Source organism: Bos javanicus, chromosome 11, assembly GCF_032452875.1.
Source record: "Bos javanicus breed banteng chromosome 11, ARS-OSU_banteng_1.0, whole genome shotgun sequence".
Taxonomy (NCBI): Eukaryota; Metazoa; Chordata; class Mammalia; order Artiodactyla; family Bovidae; genus Bos; species Bos javanicus.
In genome coordinates this window covers 106,398,207-106,412,334 of record NC_083878.1, presented here as the reverse complement: position 1 = coordinate 106,412,334, position 14,128 = coordinate 106,398,207, and the positions used below count along the sequence as shown (strand labels likewise).

Genomic DNA, 14,128 nt, shown 5'->3' with positions numbered 1-14,128 from the left:
ACAGACTCAGGGAGAACAGTAAAGACTTGATTTTTTGAGCTCTTGTTCATGGATTAATTCTTCTGCCTTGAGGCTTAGTTAATTCAAGCCACAGTGGAGTGAGACAATGTTTTAACAATTCGGGATCAATTCATTCATCCAACAAGTGTCTGTTGAGCACCTGCCACATGCCGAGCACTGTCCCAGGGGCTTGGGACTGTGATTTCTGTGAGGAAAACCAAGTCCCTGCTTTCACTGAGCTTCCAGTGCTTGGTGGAGACAGACAGGGAATGCTGAGTATAACGTGCTTGGTGGTGAATACACTTTGGAAGGAGGCAGGTGGGACAGGCACGGGTATCGGGTGCCGCGGGTGGCACAGACTGTCCTGCTGTGGAGCCTGTGTGTCTCACGTAGTTAGTATGGAACAGGAGGCAAGGGGTCACGGAGACAGGGCGCTGGCTGAGGCCCCGGGAGCACGCCGGCATTTGCTCAGAGTGGAAGGGAGCCATTGTGGGGTGTTGGACAGAGGAATGTTTCCTGACGTAACATTTTAAAATTTAAGAGGATCCTTATCATTCTAACGAAGGAAAATGAAGAGGAACTAAAGAGGCTGTTGATGAAGGTGAAAGAGAAGAGTAAAAAAGCTGGCATAAAACTCAGCATTCAAAAAGCAAAGATCATGGCCTCTGGGCCCATCACTTCCTGGCAAATAGATGGGGGACAAAAGGGGAAGCAGTGACAGACTTTATTTTCTTGGGCTTCAGAATTGTTGCAGACAGTGGCTGCGGCCACGGAACTAAGACACCTGCTCCTTGGAAGGACAGCGTACTGAAAAGCAGAGGTGTCACTTTGCCAGCGGAGGTCCGTATAGTCGAAGCTGTGGTTTTTCCAGTGGTCATGTGTGCATGTGGATGTGAAAGTCGGACCATGAAGGCTGAGCACCAACAATCTGGTGCTTTTGAACTGTGGTGTTGGAGAAGACTCTTGAGAGTCCCTTGGACAGCAAGGAGATCCAACCAGTCCATCGTAAAGGAAATCAGTCCTGAATATTCATTGGAAGGACTGATGTTGAAGTTGAAACTCCAATACTTTGGCCACCTGATGCGAAGAGCTGACTCACTGGAAAAGACCTTGATGCTGGGAAAGACTGAAGGCAGAAGGAGGAGGAGGCGGCAGAGGATGAGATGGTTGCACAGCATCACTGACTCTGGGCATAAATCTGAGCAAACTCCAGGGGATAGTGGAGGACAGAGGAGCCTGGCATGCTGCAGTCCATGGGGTCACAGAGAGTCGGACACGACTTAGTGATTGGACAACAGCCTTAGCTACTGTGTTGAGTGTAGACTGCAGGGGGGTGAGGGTGTGGGTTAGAGACCTACTGTATGCAGGGGAGGGATGAGGTGGGGGCAGTGGAGAGGAGGAAGGGTGGGAAACTGCTGCGTGAAGGTCGATCAGTAGGAGCTCCTGGTGGAGCACGTGGAGTGTGAGAGAAGGGAGCCCGGAGTGTAAAGAAACCAGAGCCAGTTCTCTTTACGGATCTGCCATGGAATGGCAGCTTGTATTTGAGGCTCACCCACAGCTCAGTGCCGGGATGGTGGCTTCTGCTGGTCCAAGGACACAGGTCACGTTCACCGCCGTCCCCGTCTGTGGTGCGCCCAGGAAGTGCTGGTGGACGGGTGGTGGGCGGTGGGTGGAAGACGGTGGAGGAGCGCTGCGTTCAGCGCGGTTGGCTATGTGGTTGGTTTGCTCCTTTCCATCCTCTATGCCCGTCTTCCTTCAGGACGCTGTGCCCTTCTCTCTCGGTGTTGCTTTTCTTCAAAGACTGGCTGTGCGTCAGGGCACCGACTCCCCTCTTGTTTCTGTCGCTTCAGTTTCCTCAAAAGAAGCCCTTTTCCTGCGAGGTTACCAGGGACCTTTCTCTTTAAAACACACGGAGATGTGTCGCCAGTTGCAGGCATCTGCGGAGCCTCCTGCAGACACGTCTGCTCCGAGCGCTCGGATGTGGCCACGCTGGCTCCAGGCGGCAGGAGCCGGAAGGGTTGAGTCCGTGTGGCTGGTCGCTCTGCCCCCGTGCCTTTGTGTGCCCTTCTGCGGGTGTGGCCCCCGTCTTCCCCTTCTTCCCCACAGCGTGTGAAGGCATGGTGGTGGCACAGCTGGCTGCCTCTGGGGCTCGCGTGCCTGTGTGGGAACACCCTCACAGACGTGATCGCGCCCTGAGAAGCGGCCGGTGCCCGTCCTCAGCGTGCCTCCTGGCCAGCGGGGGCGGTTTCCATTTCCCTGCAGGTGGGGACGATGGCCTCCTGAAGGGCTGGGACACCAGGATGCCCGACACTGCTGCCTTCAGCAGCCGCAGGCAAGTCCTCGTGGGGCCAGCCCCCCCCTGCCCCGCCCCGCTTCTGCCTGCTTAGCCCCCCACCCCGGGCTTCTGTTGGGGAGCTGCGGGGCACTTGCTCAGCCCTTACCCCGCCGCGCCCACCCCGGGCTTCTGTTGGGGAGCTGCAGGGCACCTGCTCACCACCCCCCCACCGCCTGCAGACACTCCATGGGCGTGTGCAGCATCCAGAGCAGCCCCCACCGTGAGAACGTCTTGGCCACAGGAAGGTGAGTCCCGGCTGTGGCACCGATTCCCCCTGTGGCTGCTGTGGTGTCTGACCAGCCCGCTCTTTGAACCAGAGTGTGGGCATCGGGGGCTCAGGGAGGGACTGTGTCCTGGAGGGGTGGGGCCGGGTCTCCTTCGAGGCGTGTCCTGCCCGCGGAGCCCCGCTTCGCCGCACGCTGGTTGAGATCTGTGGGTTTCAGCTACGACGAGCATGTTCTCCTCTGGGACACGCGGAGCCTGCGGCAGCCACTGGCGGATGTGCCCATGCAGGGAGGGGTGTGGAGGCTCAAGTGGCACCCGTTCCAGCGCGACCTGCTCCTGGCGGCCTGCATGCACGGCGGCTTTACGATCATCAACTACCAGATGGCAGCAGGTGAGCGGTTCCATGCCCCTGCCCACCAGGCTCCTCCTCTGTCCTGACACGTTCCCCGGCCTTGCCATGAGGGTGACTCCAGAGCCTCAGCTTCGGCCACTGCTCTCTAACTGCGGTCCTCGCCTGACCGGCTCCGTTACCTGGGTGCCTCTGCACCCAGCGACGCCCAGCCCCAGCGGGGCCTACGGGGTGGTCACCACTGCTGACAGTTCGGGCTCTGCGGCCTGCGTTCCAGACCGCTTCAGCTGCTGCCCGGTTCCTTCTCCTGCTCCAGGCAGAACCCAGCAGGGCCCCGACCGGCAGGCGGACTGGCCTTCCTCTCACCAGGGGTCCCTCACGTTTTCTTCTCTCGAAGCCCCACCCCGCTCTTGCCCCGCATCCCCGCCGGGGTCGTGTCCCCTCCTCCGTAGGAGCCCGCGCCCCTGCACGTTCCCGACCATGTCCGCCGGCGGTGGCCTCCAGGCTTCACTCATCTGAGCCCTTGGCTCTGCTCCTGCGTGTTGCCGCCCTTTGTCCCGTGGATGCTGTGGCAGTTCTCTGCCCTCTCTTTCTCTCAGTGTAGGAGTTACAGTGATGGATTGCCTTCTAAACACTGCTTTCACTGTGTCCCATGAGTTTGGTATGTTGTATTTTTATTTTCGTTCATCTCAAAAAGTATTTTCCAACTTTGCGATTTCTTCTTTGACTCAATGGTTACCTTGTAGTGTGCTGTTAAATTTGCACGTTTTTGAGAGCATCCTGAATCTCTGTCACTGATTGGAGTTTTAGGGTCCCTGGGACTCACTGTGGCCTGTCTGTGGTCCGTCCGGGGAGGGCCGTGTGCCCTGTCCCGGCGGGGGAGGGCCCACTGTCTGCTCTTGTTGCTGTGTCCAGTCGTTCATTTCTCAAAGTGGGCAGTCAGTGTCTGCAGTCCTGCTCCTCTGGTAACTGGACCACAGTTGCTTGAGCGGTCGTTGCTGATTTAAGTCTGTTCCTCCCTCGTTTCTGTCAGTTTTTGTTTCAGAGACTTGGGGGCTTGTTAGCTGTGTATATGTGTGGTCGTGCTTCTGTGTTTTCCTGACTTGTTGACTCCTCTCATTACAGGATGTCCCTGTTTATCTCTAATAACATTCGTTTTAAAGCCTCCGTCGTCTGACCCTAGGAGAGGTGCTCACGCTTCCTCAGGGGTGCTGTTTGCTGTCAGCCTGCCCACGGCTGTGTGTCCGCAGCGTATGCACTGCGGGTTATGCGCTGGTGTTGGGGCTCCTGGAAGAGGCGCTCTGCCCTCCGAGTGAGGGGTCAGCAGCCACGAGATGCCACTGTGTCCCTTTATTGCTGATGTTTCTTTTGGGCATGTGGTTGAGTGGCGCCGGGCTGGTCACTCTGGGCTCATTTTGGCTCTCCCTCTCCACACCCTGGACAAGCTGCTTTTCCAGGAAGTCCTGGATCCTCTTAATAGCGAGTGTGTGTACACATATGTGTATGTGCGTCTGCATGCCTGCACAGACACGCGCATGTACACGTTTGTATATACACGTGTGCTCATGCTTCTGTAGCTGTGTGTGTGGGTTTATGTGTGTACACGCGTGTGTGTCAGAACATGAGTTCATGCTGACACCTCTAGCTCATTGCAGCAGCACGGCTTTCTCTGCTGCCCTGTTCTGCATCTCCCGGGCTCCCAGCAAGTCTGGACTCGTGTGCCCCAGCTTGTGGAGCGCTGTTGGTGCCACACCTCAAGCAAACCTGCACATTCAGTGGGTCCGACGCTCCTGCCATTCTGTGTTCCATTAGTTTGATTTAGTCACTGTGCTGTGTTCACAGTTTACTTGGATTAGAGTTGTTTTGTCCTTCTGTATGGCAGTTATATTTGCAGTACAGTTAGGTTCGTTTCTTTTTTTAAAGAATGTTTTTATTCCTTCTCATTGATTTAATTTTGGTTTTGAGTGTGTAAGAACATTCACAGTGTTCTAGAAAAGAAAACTACACTAGGAACTTCCCGGGTGGTCCGCTGCTTAAGACCCCGTGCTTCCACTGCTGGAGGCGTAGGCTCAATCCCTGACTGGGAAGCAAAGATCCTGCGTGCCAAGGTGCAGCCAAAAAAAGAAAAAAAAATGTGTTAAAAGGCATGCTCAGATTCCAGGAGGTAGTGAAGGGCAGTGAGGCCTGGGGCACTGCAGTCCGTGGGGTCAGAGTCAGACACGACTGAGCAGCTGAACAGCTACACGCAGGCCAGACCTCTTCTCACACAGCTGCCATCACCTCTGGCAGGCAGCCTGTCCGTCAGCCTAGGGTTACAAATCTGTGTCTTTTTGCAAAAATTAGTGTGTATGTTTATATATCCATACTTCTCCTTTGGTACGGAAAAGATATTCTGTATAAATTCATGTTTTGTTCACTTCACTTTTAAAGCACATCCTGCGAATCACTCCTTCTTGGTTCATAGAGTTTGTTTGGTTTTTTTAAGTTGTATAGCACTCCATTTAGTGGGTATACTCTAGTTTTTTCTTCCAGTTTTCTATATGATTATTTGGGTTATTTCTAATATATTATAATTACAAGGAATGCTTCAATATGTTGTTTTGCGTATGTGTTTCTGCTTGTTGGAGGTGTATCTTTAGGGTTACTGCCTAGATGTGGGATTGCAGGGTTCATAGACTGTTATCTGCCTGATTTCACCATCTCACCAGCCGCGGATGAGAAGCCTGCTTCCCCGCAGCATTGCCAGCAGAATGTGTCGTCAGTTTTGGAATTCTGCATCTGACGGGTGTGAAATAACATCGCACAGTAGTTGAAATTTGCATGTCCCTAATTAGGAGTGAAACTGAATATATTTTCGCTTGCCTGAAGGGCTGGTTTTGTATTCCTGTTTTTCTTAATTGTGTTTTGCTTGTCTTTCTCTCTGACTTCGGGTCTTTTCTCCCTTGGTTTAAAGAGCTCCTGTGTATCAGCCCGCTGTATTAGTGGCATCAGCCCTTAGTCTTTGGTTTACGTTGGAAATAATTTTTCTGTTTCTTACCTTGATTTTGCGTATAGTGTTTTTCCTCCCATACAAAAGTTGGGTTTTTTTTTAAGTGTAATTAAATTTATAGGTTTTTTTCATTGAGTCTAGATTTTTGAATCTTAGTTAAAAAGACAGCCAGGTTCTAAAGGAACTCATCAGTGTTTTCTCATACATGTCGGATGTCATCTTTCTACAATTAGGATTTTGATCCAAGTCCTCCTGTGTGGTGTTTGGGACTGTCCCGACACTGTTGCCGGAAACCCCGTCCCCCCCCACCCCTACCCCCACTGACTCGAGACACCGGCTCTCGTGTGCAGGCACTTCCCGAATGGACCCTGCACTTCTTGTCTTCTCTTCTGCCCCCCGGCCGTCTCAGTGTGTTCACACCTGCTCTTCAACCATGGAAACATTCAGTGCATTTGTTAGAGTGGGCTGCCTGCCTCCTCTAGGTCTTTCTCAAGGGCTTCCTGACTATTCTTACGTTTGAACTTAGTATCAACTTAGCTTGTCCCAGAAAAAAATGTTTATTGGTTTTTTTATAGGGATTGCGTTAAATACAAATTAACTTCCCAACTGACTTATTTGTCATCTAGGATCTTATTCAAGAAAAGGGCTACCTTTCCATTTGTTCAGATCTGTTCTTGTATCTTTTTGTAGTTGTTCATTCGCTAAGTCATGTCTGATTCTCTGTAATCCCATGGATTGCAGCACGCCAGGCTCCTCTGTCCTTCACTATCTCCCGGAGTTTGCTCAAACTTGTTCATTGAGTTGGTGATGCCATCCAACCATCTCATCCTCTGTCATCCCCTTCCCCTCCTGCCCTCAATCTTTCCCAGCATCAGGGTCTTTTCCAGTGAGTCAGCTCTTGGCATCAGGTGGCCAAAGTATGGGAGCTTCAGCTTCAGCAGCAGTCCTTCCAATGAACATTTAGGGTTGATTTCCTTTAGGATTGACTGGTTTGATCTCCTTGCAGTCCAAAGGACTCTCAAGAGTCTTTTCCAGCACCACAATTCAAAAGCATCAATTTTTGATGCTCAGCCTTCTTCATGATCCAGTGTGACTACTGGAAAAACAATAGCTTTGACTATATGGACCTTTGTTGGCAAAGTGATGTCTCATCCTTTTAATACACTGTTTAGGTTTGTCATAGCTTTTCTTCCAAGGAGCAAGTGTCTTTTAATTTCATGGCTACAGTCACCATCAGCAGTGATTTTGGAGTTCAAGAAAATAAAATCTCTCACTGTTTCCATTGTTTCCCCATCTATTTGCCATGAAGTGATGGTACCAGATGTCATGATGTTAGTTTTTCGAATGTTGAGTTTTAAGCCAGCTTTTTCACTCAACTCTTTCACCTTCATCTAGAGGCTCTTGAGTTTCTCTTCACTTTCTGCCTTCACGGTGGTGTCATGTGCATCCCTGGGGTTGTTGATATTTCTCCTGGCAGTCTTGATTCCAGCTTGTGATTCATGCAATCCAACATTTCACATGATGTACTCTGCATATAAGTTAAATAAGCAGGGTGACAATATATAGCCTGTTGTATTCCTTTTCCAGTTTTGAACCAGTCCACAAGAACTGACTTTTCTTCTGTGTGCATTCGTTGCACATTTCTTGTTAACTCTATCTCTCAGTGATGTAACGTTTTTGTTGCTCTTGTAGGCGGGCATTCTTTTCATTGTATCTTCTAACTACATTATTGTCTATTTGAACGCTGTTGGTTTTTTTGTTGGTAGTTTCATATTCTGCCAATATAAACGTGTGTTTCCGTTAGTTTTGCTATTGATTCCTTGGGTTTTGCAAGTAAATATTGTGTCATCTGCAAAAAGTAAGAGTTTTATTCTTTATTTTCCAAATTAAATGCCTTTAGTTATTTTCTCATTTAACTTCATTTACTGGTGTCTCCAGTACAATTTTAAAAAAGAGTGGAGGACATCTTGCCTTATTCCTGACCTTGAAGAGGGGCCCTGCTAGTTCCCATGATGGCACCCCACTCCAGTACTCTTGCCTGGAGAATCCCATGGACGGAGGAGCCTGGGAGGCTGCAGTCCATGGGGTCGCCAAGAGTCGGACACGACTGAGCGACCTCACTCTCACTTTTCACTTTCCTGCATTGGAGAAGGAAATGGCAACCCACTCCAGTGTTCTTGCCTGGAGAATCCCAGGGACGAGGGAGCCTGGTGGGCTGCCATCTATGGGGTCGCACAGAGTCGGACACGACTGAAGCGACTCAGCAGCAAAGTGTGTCCTTGAAAGAAAAGTGAAAGTGTTAGTCATTCAGTCGTGTCTGAATCTTTGCAGCCCCTGGGCTGCAGTCTGCCAGGCTCCTCTGTCCATGGGGTTCTCCAGGCAAGAGCACTGGAGTGGGGAGCCATTCCCATCCCCAGGGCATCTATCCAACACAGCGATCGGACCTGGGTCTCTTAATCGCATGCAGACTCTTCACGTCTGAGCCGCCTGTCCTTAGTATTCATCAATTTCTGTTTTCTTGAGTATTTTTAAAATCAGGAATTGTTGATTTTTTTTTTGTCAAATGCTTTTATACTATCTGTTGAACTGTATTATTTTTCTCCTTGAATATATTTATATAGTAAATTTTGTTTATGGATTTTCTAATATGGAATATATATTCCTGGAATAAATCACACTTGGTTATGGTTTTGTTTTGTTTTAGTTGTCAAAGTAGTTTTTTTTTTTAATTAAAAAAATTTTCTTTTATTGAGGTATGGTTAAGTTACAATATTATGTTTCAGATATATAATATAGTGATTCACAATTTTTAAGAGTGATACTCTGTTTATAGTTACTATAAAATTTTGGCTGTACTCTCTGTGTTGCACAGTTCAGTTCAGTCGCTCAGTCGTGTCTGACTCTCTGCGACCCCATGGACTGCAGCACGCCAGGCCTCCCTGTCCATCACCAACTCATGCTCAAACTCATGTCCATCGAGTCGGTGATGCTGTCCAACCATGTCATCCTCTGTCTTCCTCTTTTCCTGCCCTCAATCTTTCCTAGCATCAGGGTCTTTTCCAGTGAGTCAGTTCTTTGCATCAGGTGGCCAAAATATTGGAATTTCAGCTTCAGCATCAGTCCTTCCAATGAATATTCAGGACTGATTGCTTTTAGGATGGACTGGTTTGATCTCCTTGCAGTCCAAGGGACTCTGAAGAGTCTTCTCCAACACCAGAGTTCAAAAGCATCAGCTCTTGACTCTTAGCTTTCTTTATGGTCCAACTCTCACATCCATACATGACTACTGGAAAAACCATAGCTTTTACTATACGGACTTTTGTCAGCAAAATAATGTCTCTGGTTTTTAATATGCTGTTTAGGTCTGTCATAACTTTTCTTCCAAGGAGCAAGCATCTTGTAATTTCATGGCTGCATTTGCCAACTGCAGTGATTTTGGAGCCCAAGAAAGTAAAGTCTGTCACTGTTTCCACTGTTTCCCCATCTATTTGCCATGAAGTGATGGGACCAGATGCCATGATCTTAGTTTTTTGAGTGTTGAGTTTTAAGCCAGCTTTTTCACTCTCTTCTTTCCCTTTCATCAAGAGGCTCTTTAGTTCCTCTTTGCTCTCTGCCATAAGGGTGGTGTCATCTGCACATCTGAGGTTATTGATATGTCTCTTGGCAATCTAGATTCCAGCTTGTGCTTCATCCAGCCCAGTATTTCACATGTATATACTGAATATATCTATTTCAAATATATATATTTTGAATATATCCTTTTTTGGGGTGGGTTTGTTGCACGTCATGCAGGAACTCAGTTCCCCTACTAGGGATCGGACCTGCACGCCGTGCAGTGGAAGCACAGCGTCCTAACCACTGGACCACCGGGGAAGTCCCTGTGCAATATATCCTTGTAGCATATTTATTTTATATATGATAGTTTAGTTTGTAACTTGGCTTACCAAATCGCATAGCGGTAAAGAATCTGCCTGCCAGTGCAAAAGACAAAAGAGACGTGGGTTCAGTCCCTGGGTCGGGAAGATCCCCTGAAACAGGAAATGGCAACCCACTCTGGTATGCTTGCCTGTAAAATTCCCCTGCACAGAGGAGCCTGGTGGGCTACAGTCCAGGGGTCACGGAAAGTTGGACACAGTGAGCGACTGAGCACACACACATCGTTTGTATCTTCAACCCCCTGTCTCTATGTTGCCCTCCTGCCTCCCCTCTCCTCACTGGTAACCGCTAGCTCTCTGTGCTGTGCTTGGCGGCTTAGTCATGTCTGACTTTGCGACTGTGAATAATGCTGCTGTGAACATTAGAGGGCTTCCTTGGTGGCCCAGATGGTAAAGAATCTGCCTGGAATGCGGGATATCCAGGTTCAGTCCCTGGGTCAGGAAGATTCCCCTGAAGAAAGGAATGGCAACCCACTCCAGTATTCTTGCCTGGAAAATTCTATGGACAGAGGAGCCTGGCAGGCTACAGTTTGTGGGGTTGCAAAGAGTTGGACACGACTGAATGAATCTCTGCCTTCTGTCTGTATGAACATTAGAGGGGTTCCCAGGTGGTGCGGTGGTAAAGAATCTACCCACCAATGCAGGAGACGCAAGTGGTGTGGGTTCCATACCTGGTTCGGGAAGATCCCGTGGAGGAGGAAATGGTCACCCACTCCAGTATGCTTGCCTGGAAAACTCCATGGACAGAGCAGCCTGGTGGGCTACAGTCTGTAGGGCCTCAGAGTCGGGCATACGCACATATGAACACTGGGGTGCCTGTCCTTGAATTTTTTCACTTTCTTTGGACATGTGCGTAGGAACAGAATTGCTAGATCGTGTGGTTGGTAGGCCTATGCCCAGTTCCTTGAGGAACCTCCATGCCATTCTTCAGTGTCTGTGCCAGTTACGTTTCCACTGACGGTGTGGGAGAGTCCTCTCTCCTCCGCAGTCCCCCTAACGTGGTGTTTGTGGTCTTTTGGATGATGGCCATTTTGACAGGTGTCAAGTTATATCTCATTGTGATTTTTACTGCATTTCTCTGATGATTTTCAGGTGCCTTTTGACCACGTGTGTGTCTCCTTTGGAAGACAGGTTGTCTTCTTCAGTGTAGTGCTGCATCCTGGTGCATACTTTATTTGGGGTTTTCAATAATGTTCAAAGATGATGTGAAATTTTTTTATGCTATTTATCAGCATTATGTTTCGTTCATGTGAAAATCAAAACAAAAAATGTGAAAAAATTTTTATCATTTTATCATGTCTTGAATAATGTATATGTCATTTGGGTTATCTTTATATTCAAGATGCAGTGAAAATTCTCCTATCTGGGCCTGATTAATTTTTGAATGATGATTCTGTGTGAACTTTATATTTTTCTGTCAAAGTTGCTTTGTTTATGCTTTATGTCTCTACTGGGGTCAAAGTTTCCTGATAGTTACTCCCTTTATTATGTTTTACTTTGTATAGTTATACAAATACACAAATATGCGTGTCTCTCTCCTTAATTCGATCAGTTAGTAGCGTGTACACTTTAAGAAGGAGGCTTTGACTTCTCGTTATCACCGCGTTGTTGCTCCTCTCCACCTCGTCGACGTCTTTTACCTTTGTCGTTTCTCTCCTTCTGCCTCCTTAGTTCTTTTGAGTTGGGACTACGATTCACTTATGTTTGTTACTTTGCTTTGTATTAAGTGTTTTTATGTCTGAATTATTCTCTGATTTAAGCACAGTTTTAGGTTCTGATATGTGGTGATTCTGCTTTCATTTTTATGAAGAAATTCTGTGATTCAAGTTTGTGTTTCCCCTTTTATCCAAGTGTGGTTTAGTAGAAGGTTTTAAACTTCCCAGGTGGAAACACTGTTTTTGTCTTTTGACCACGATTGATTTTGTTTCGTGAGCTGTGGTCAGTGTTGCCTGTACTCCTTCTCCTTCATGGAGCCTTTTGACCGCCTGCTGCGCAGCGTGCTTGCTTAGCTCTTGCTGTGGTGGCCCTGAGCAGCAGGCATGCCGCGTTACCGTGCGGTGCTGCCCTGCGGCAGGAGGGTTCTGTGTCTGCCTGGACCACGAGTGGGCGCTGCCTGTGGTTGTGGGACGTGAAAGTGTCATGGGCCTTGGCTGTGCCAGCGACCCTGCCTCCCAGGCCCCCAGATGTTCACAGCGAGGGGCAGGGCGGTCTCTTTGGAGCTCCCTTCTGTGCTGGTGCCAGGTGCCTCTCTGCTCTCCGGGAGAGCTCGGCACCGGGCTTCTTTCTGGAGCCTCCTCTGCTCAGGCAAAGCCCTGGCTTGGGGAGGATCTCTGGTGCATTGGTTGTATCCTTGGTCTGTTTCCTGATGCCAGCTTTGGCCTCTCCTCTTCACTGCTCACTCTGGTCATGGTTCAGAGTCTGACCACAATTCTGAGTGTTGTGGCCTTGATCCCTACACCGGGGACGCGGCTGGTGACAATTTTCACATCCCCAGTTTTCACATCCCCAGCTCACTGGCCACAAGTTTTCTGCAGCTGCTTTTACCAGCCTCAGCCTTGACCTGGACCCAGCCTTGACCTGGACCCTTGACCAGCTCACATTTGGAGACACCGCATCATGTTTATTTTTCAAATTTCTATTTGTTTATTTTTGGCTAGGTCCTCATTACAGTGCAGGCTTTTCTCTGGTTGCAGAGAGCAGGGCCCCTCTCTAGCTCTGTATGGCGCTTCTGACTGTGGGGCTTCTCTTTCTGCGGGGCACCGGCTCTAGGGCACGCGGGCTCAGTGGTTGCGACGCACAGGCTTAGCTGCTCCACGGCACTTGGGGTCCCCCAGACCCGGGGCTGAACCAGTTTACCCCGAACTGGCAGGCAGGTTCTTTACCACAGACCACCAGGGGGCCCTCATCATGTCTTCCCTGGTCACGTGTCACTTCTCATCCTTTCTCGGCAATGTTCTGTCCAGAACGAGGTCTAACATTTTCCAGTCTTGCCCTTCATCTTCAGAGTTGCCATAGCAACTCACCACAAGGACAACTGCTCAGGCAGTGAATGACTCCTTTCCCAGTTCAAATCCAGACTCTCTAAGGGAGCTCTGTGTGCCGGGACACTTCTGACATGTTGCCAGTTCCAGATGACAACTCACCACATCCACACCTGTGTGGTTTCTCACACACACCAAGTTTTCCTTGTGGTGTGCTTCACGTGTGCTTGTTCCCTTCATTTCTGATACACCCCATTCCCTCTGTCTGGCTCAGAGTCCTCAGGCGCCCTGGATGGGAGCTCCGTGGCGCAGGATGCCTCCTCTCTCAGGCACACAGAGCACATTCACTGCAGGATGAAGGCCTGCCCTTCTCTCCTTGTCTGTCTGTGTCTCAGCAGTGCTCTGCGTGACACACGGTGGTTGCTCTTGGAAGTTTCTCTTTGAGGGTGGGCAGGGTCTGTTGCGGAGAAGGCAATGGCACCCCACTCCAGTACTCTTGCCTGGAAAATCCCATGGGCTGAGGAGCCTGGTAGGCTGCAGTCCATGGGGTCACTAAGAGTCGGACACGACTGAGCGACTTCACTTTCACTTTCATGCATTGGAGAAGGAAATGGCACCCCACTCCAGTGTTCTTGCCTGGAGAATCCCAGGGATGGCGGGGCCTGGTGGGCTGCCGTCTATGGGGTCGCACAGAGTCGGACACAACTGAAGTGACTTAGTAGCAGCAGCAGGGTCTCTTGGGGGTGGGTGATGAGATTAACTCTGGCTAAGTTTCCTGTGTCCTCCCATCTCGCTCCAGAGGGAGAACAGGAAGCCATCTCTCTGTCCTGCCCCTTGCCCAACTCGCTGGTATATGGAATCGACTGGTCCTGGCTCTACTTCTGCCGTCTGCCACAGACCCAGCCGTCCTTCCCTGGCAGTGACCCAGAAGCCAGAACAGCAGACCAGGACCCTACCCTGAAGGTTGCAGACCCGTCACCAGCACCCTCCTCAGAGTGTTTAGCTGACAGTGATGGAGTGGGTGGCACCACACCCCAGAATGGAAGCAAGCTAGAGGCTCCTCTGCAGCCATCTGCAGAGGACAAGAAGGATGGCCGGCTGCCTACTACAGGGATCAAGATCTGTGACTGCGACCAGGATCTGGAGGCAGCAGACTTTGACATCAACCTTCTGGCCACTTGCTCTTTTTATAATCGTGTTCTTCACCTCTGGAAGTGGGAGAACATCTGAGCTGGGGAAGACCTTGCTTGGTTTGACATGGTAAAGACAATTTCCACAAATAAAACTTGAGTACATCTTTATCTTCTTTAAGAA

At 49.6% G+C, this 14,128-nt stretch overlaps 1 protein-coding gene across 2 annotated transcripts in view; it reads left to right on the top strand.

The window, feature by feature from the left end:
• The window catches only part of DPH7 (diphthamide biosynthesis 7), an 18,483-nt gene extending 4,355 nt beyond the window's left edge, over positions 1–14,128 (top strand). For both annotated transcript variants that reach the window (XM_061434320.1, XM_061434319.1), the window contains exons 5-8: positions 2,263–2,332; positions 2,515–2,580; positions 2,779–2,951; positions 13,614–14,128. In XM_061434320.1, the coding sequence (XP_061290304.1) occupies positions 2,263–2,332; positions 2,515–2,580; positions 2,779–2,951; positions 13,614–14,044 (740 nt within the window). In that variant the 3' untranslated portion in view covers positions 14,045–14,128. The remainder of the gene's footprint in view (positions 1–2,262; positions 2,333–2,514; positions 2,581–2,778; positions 2,952–13,613) is intronic.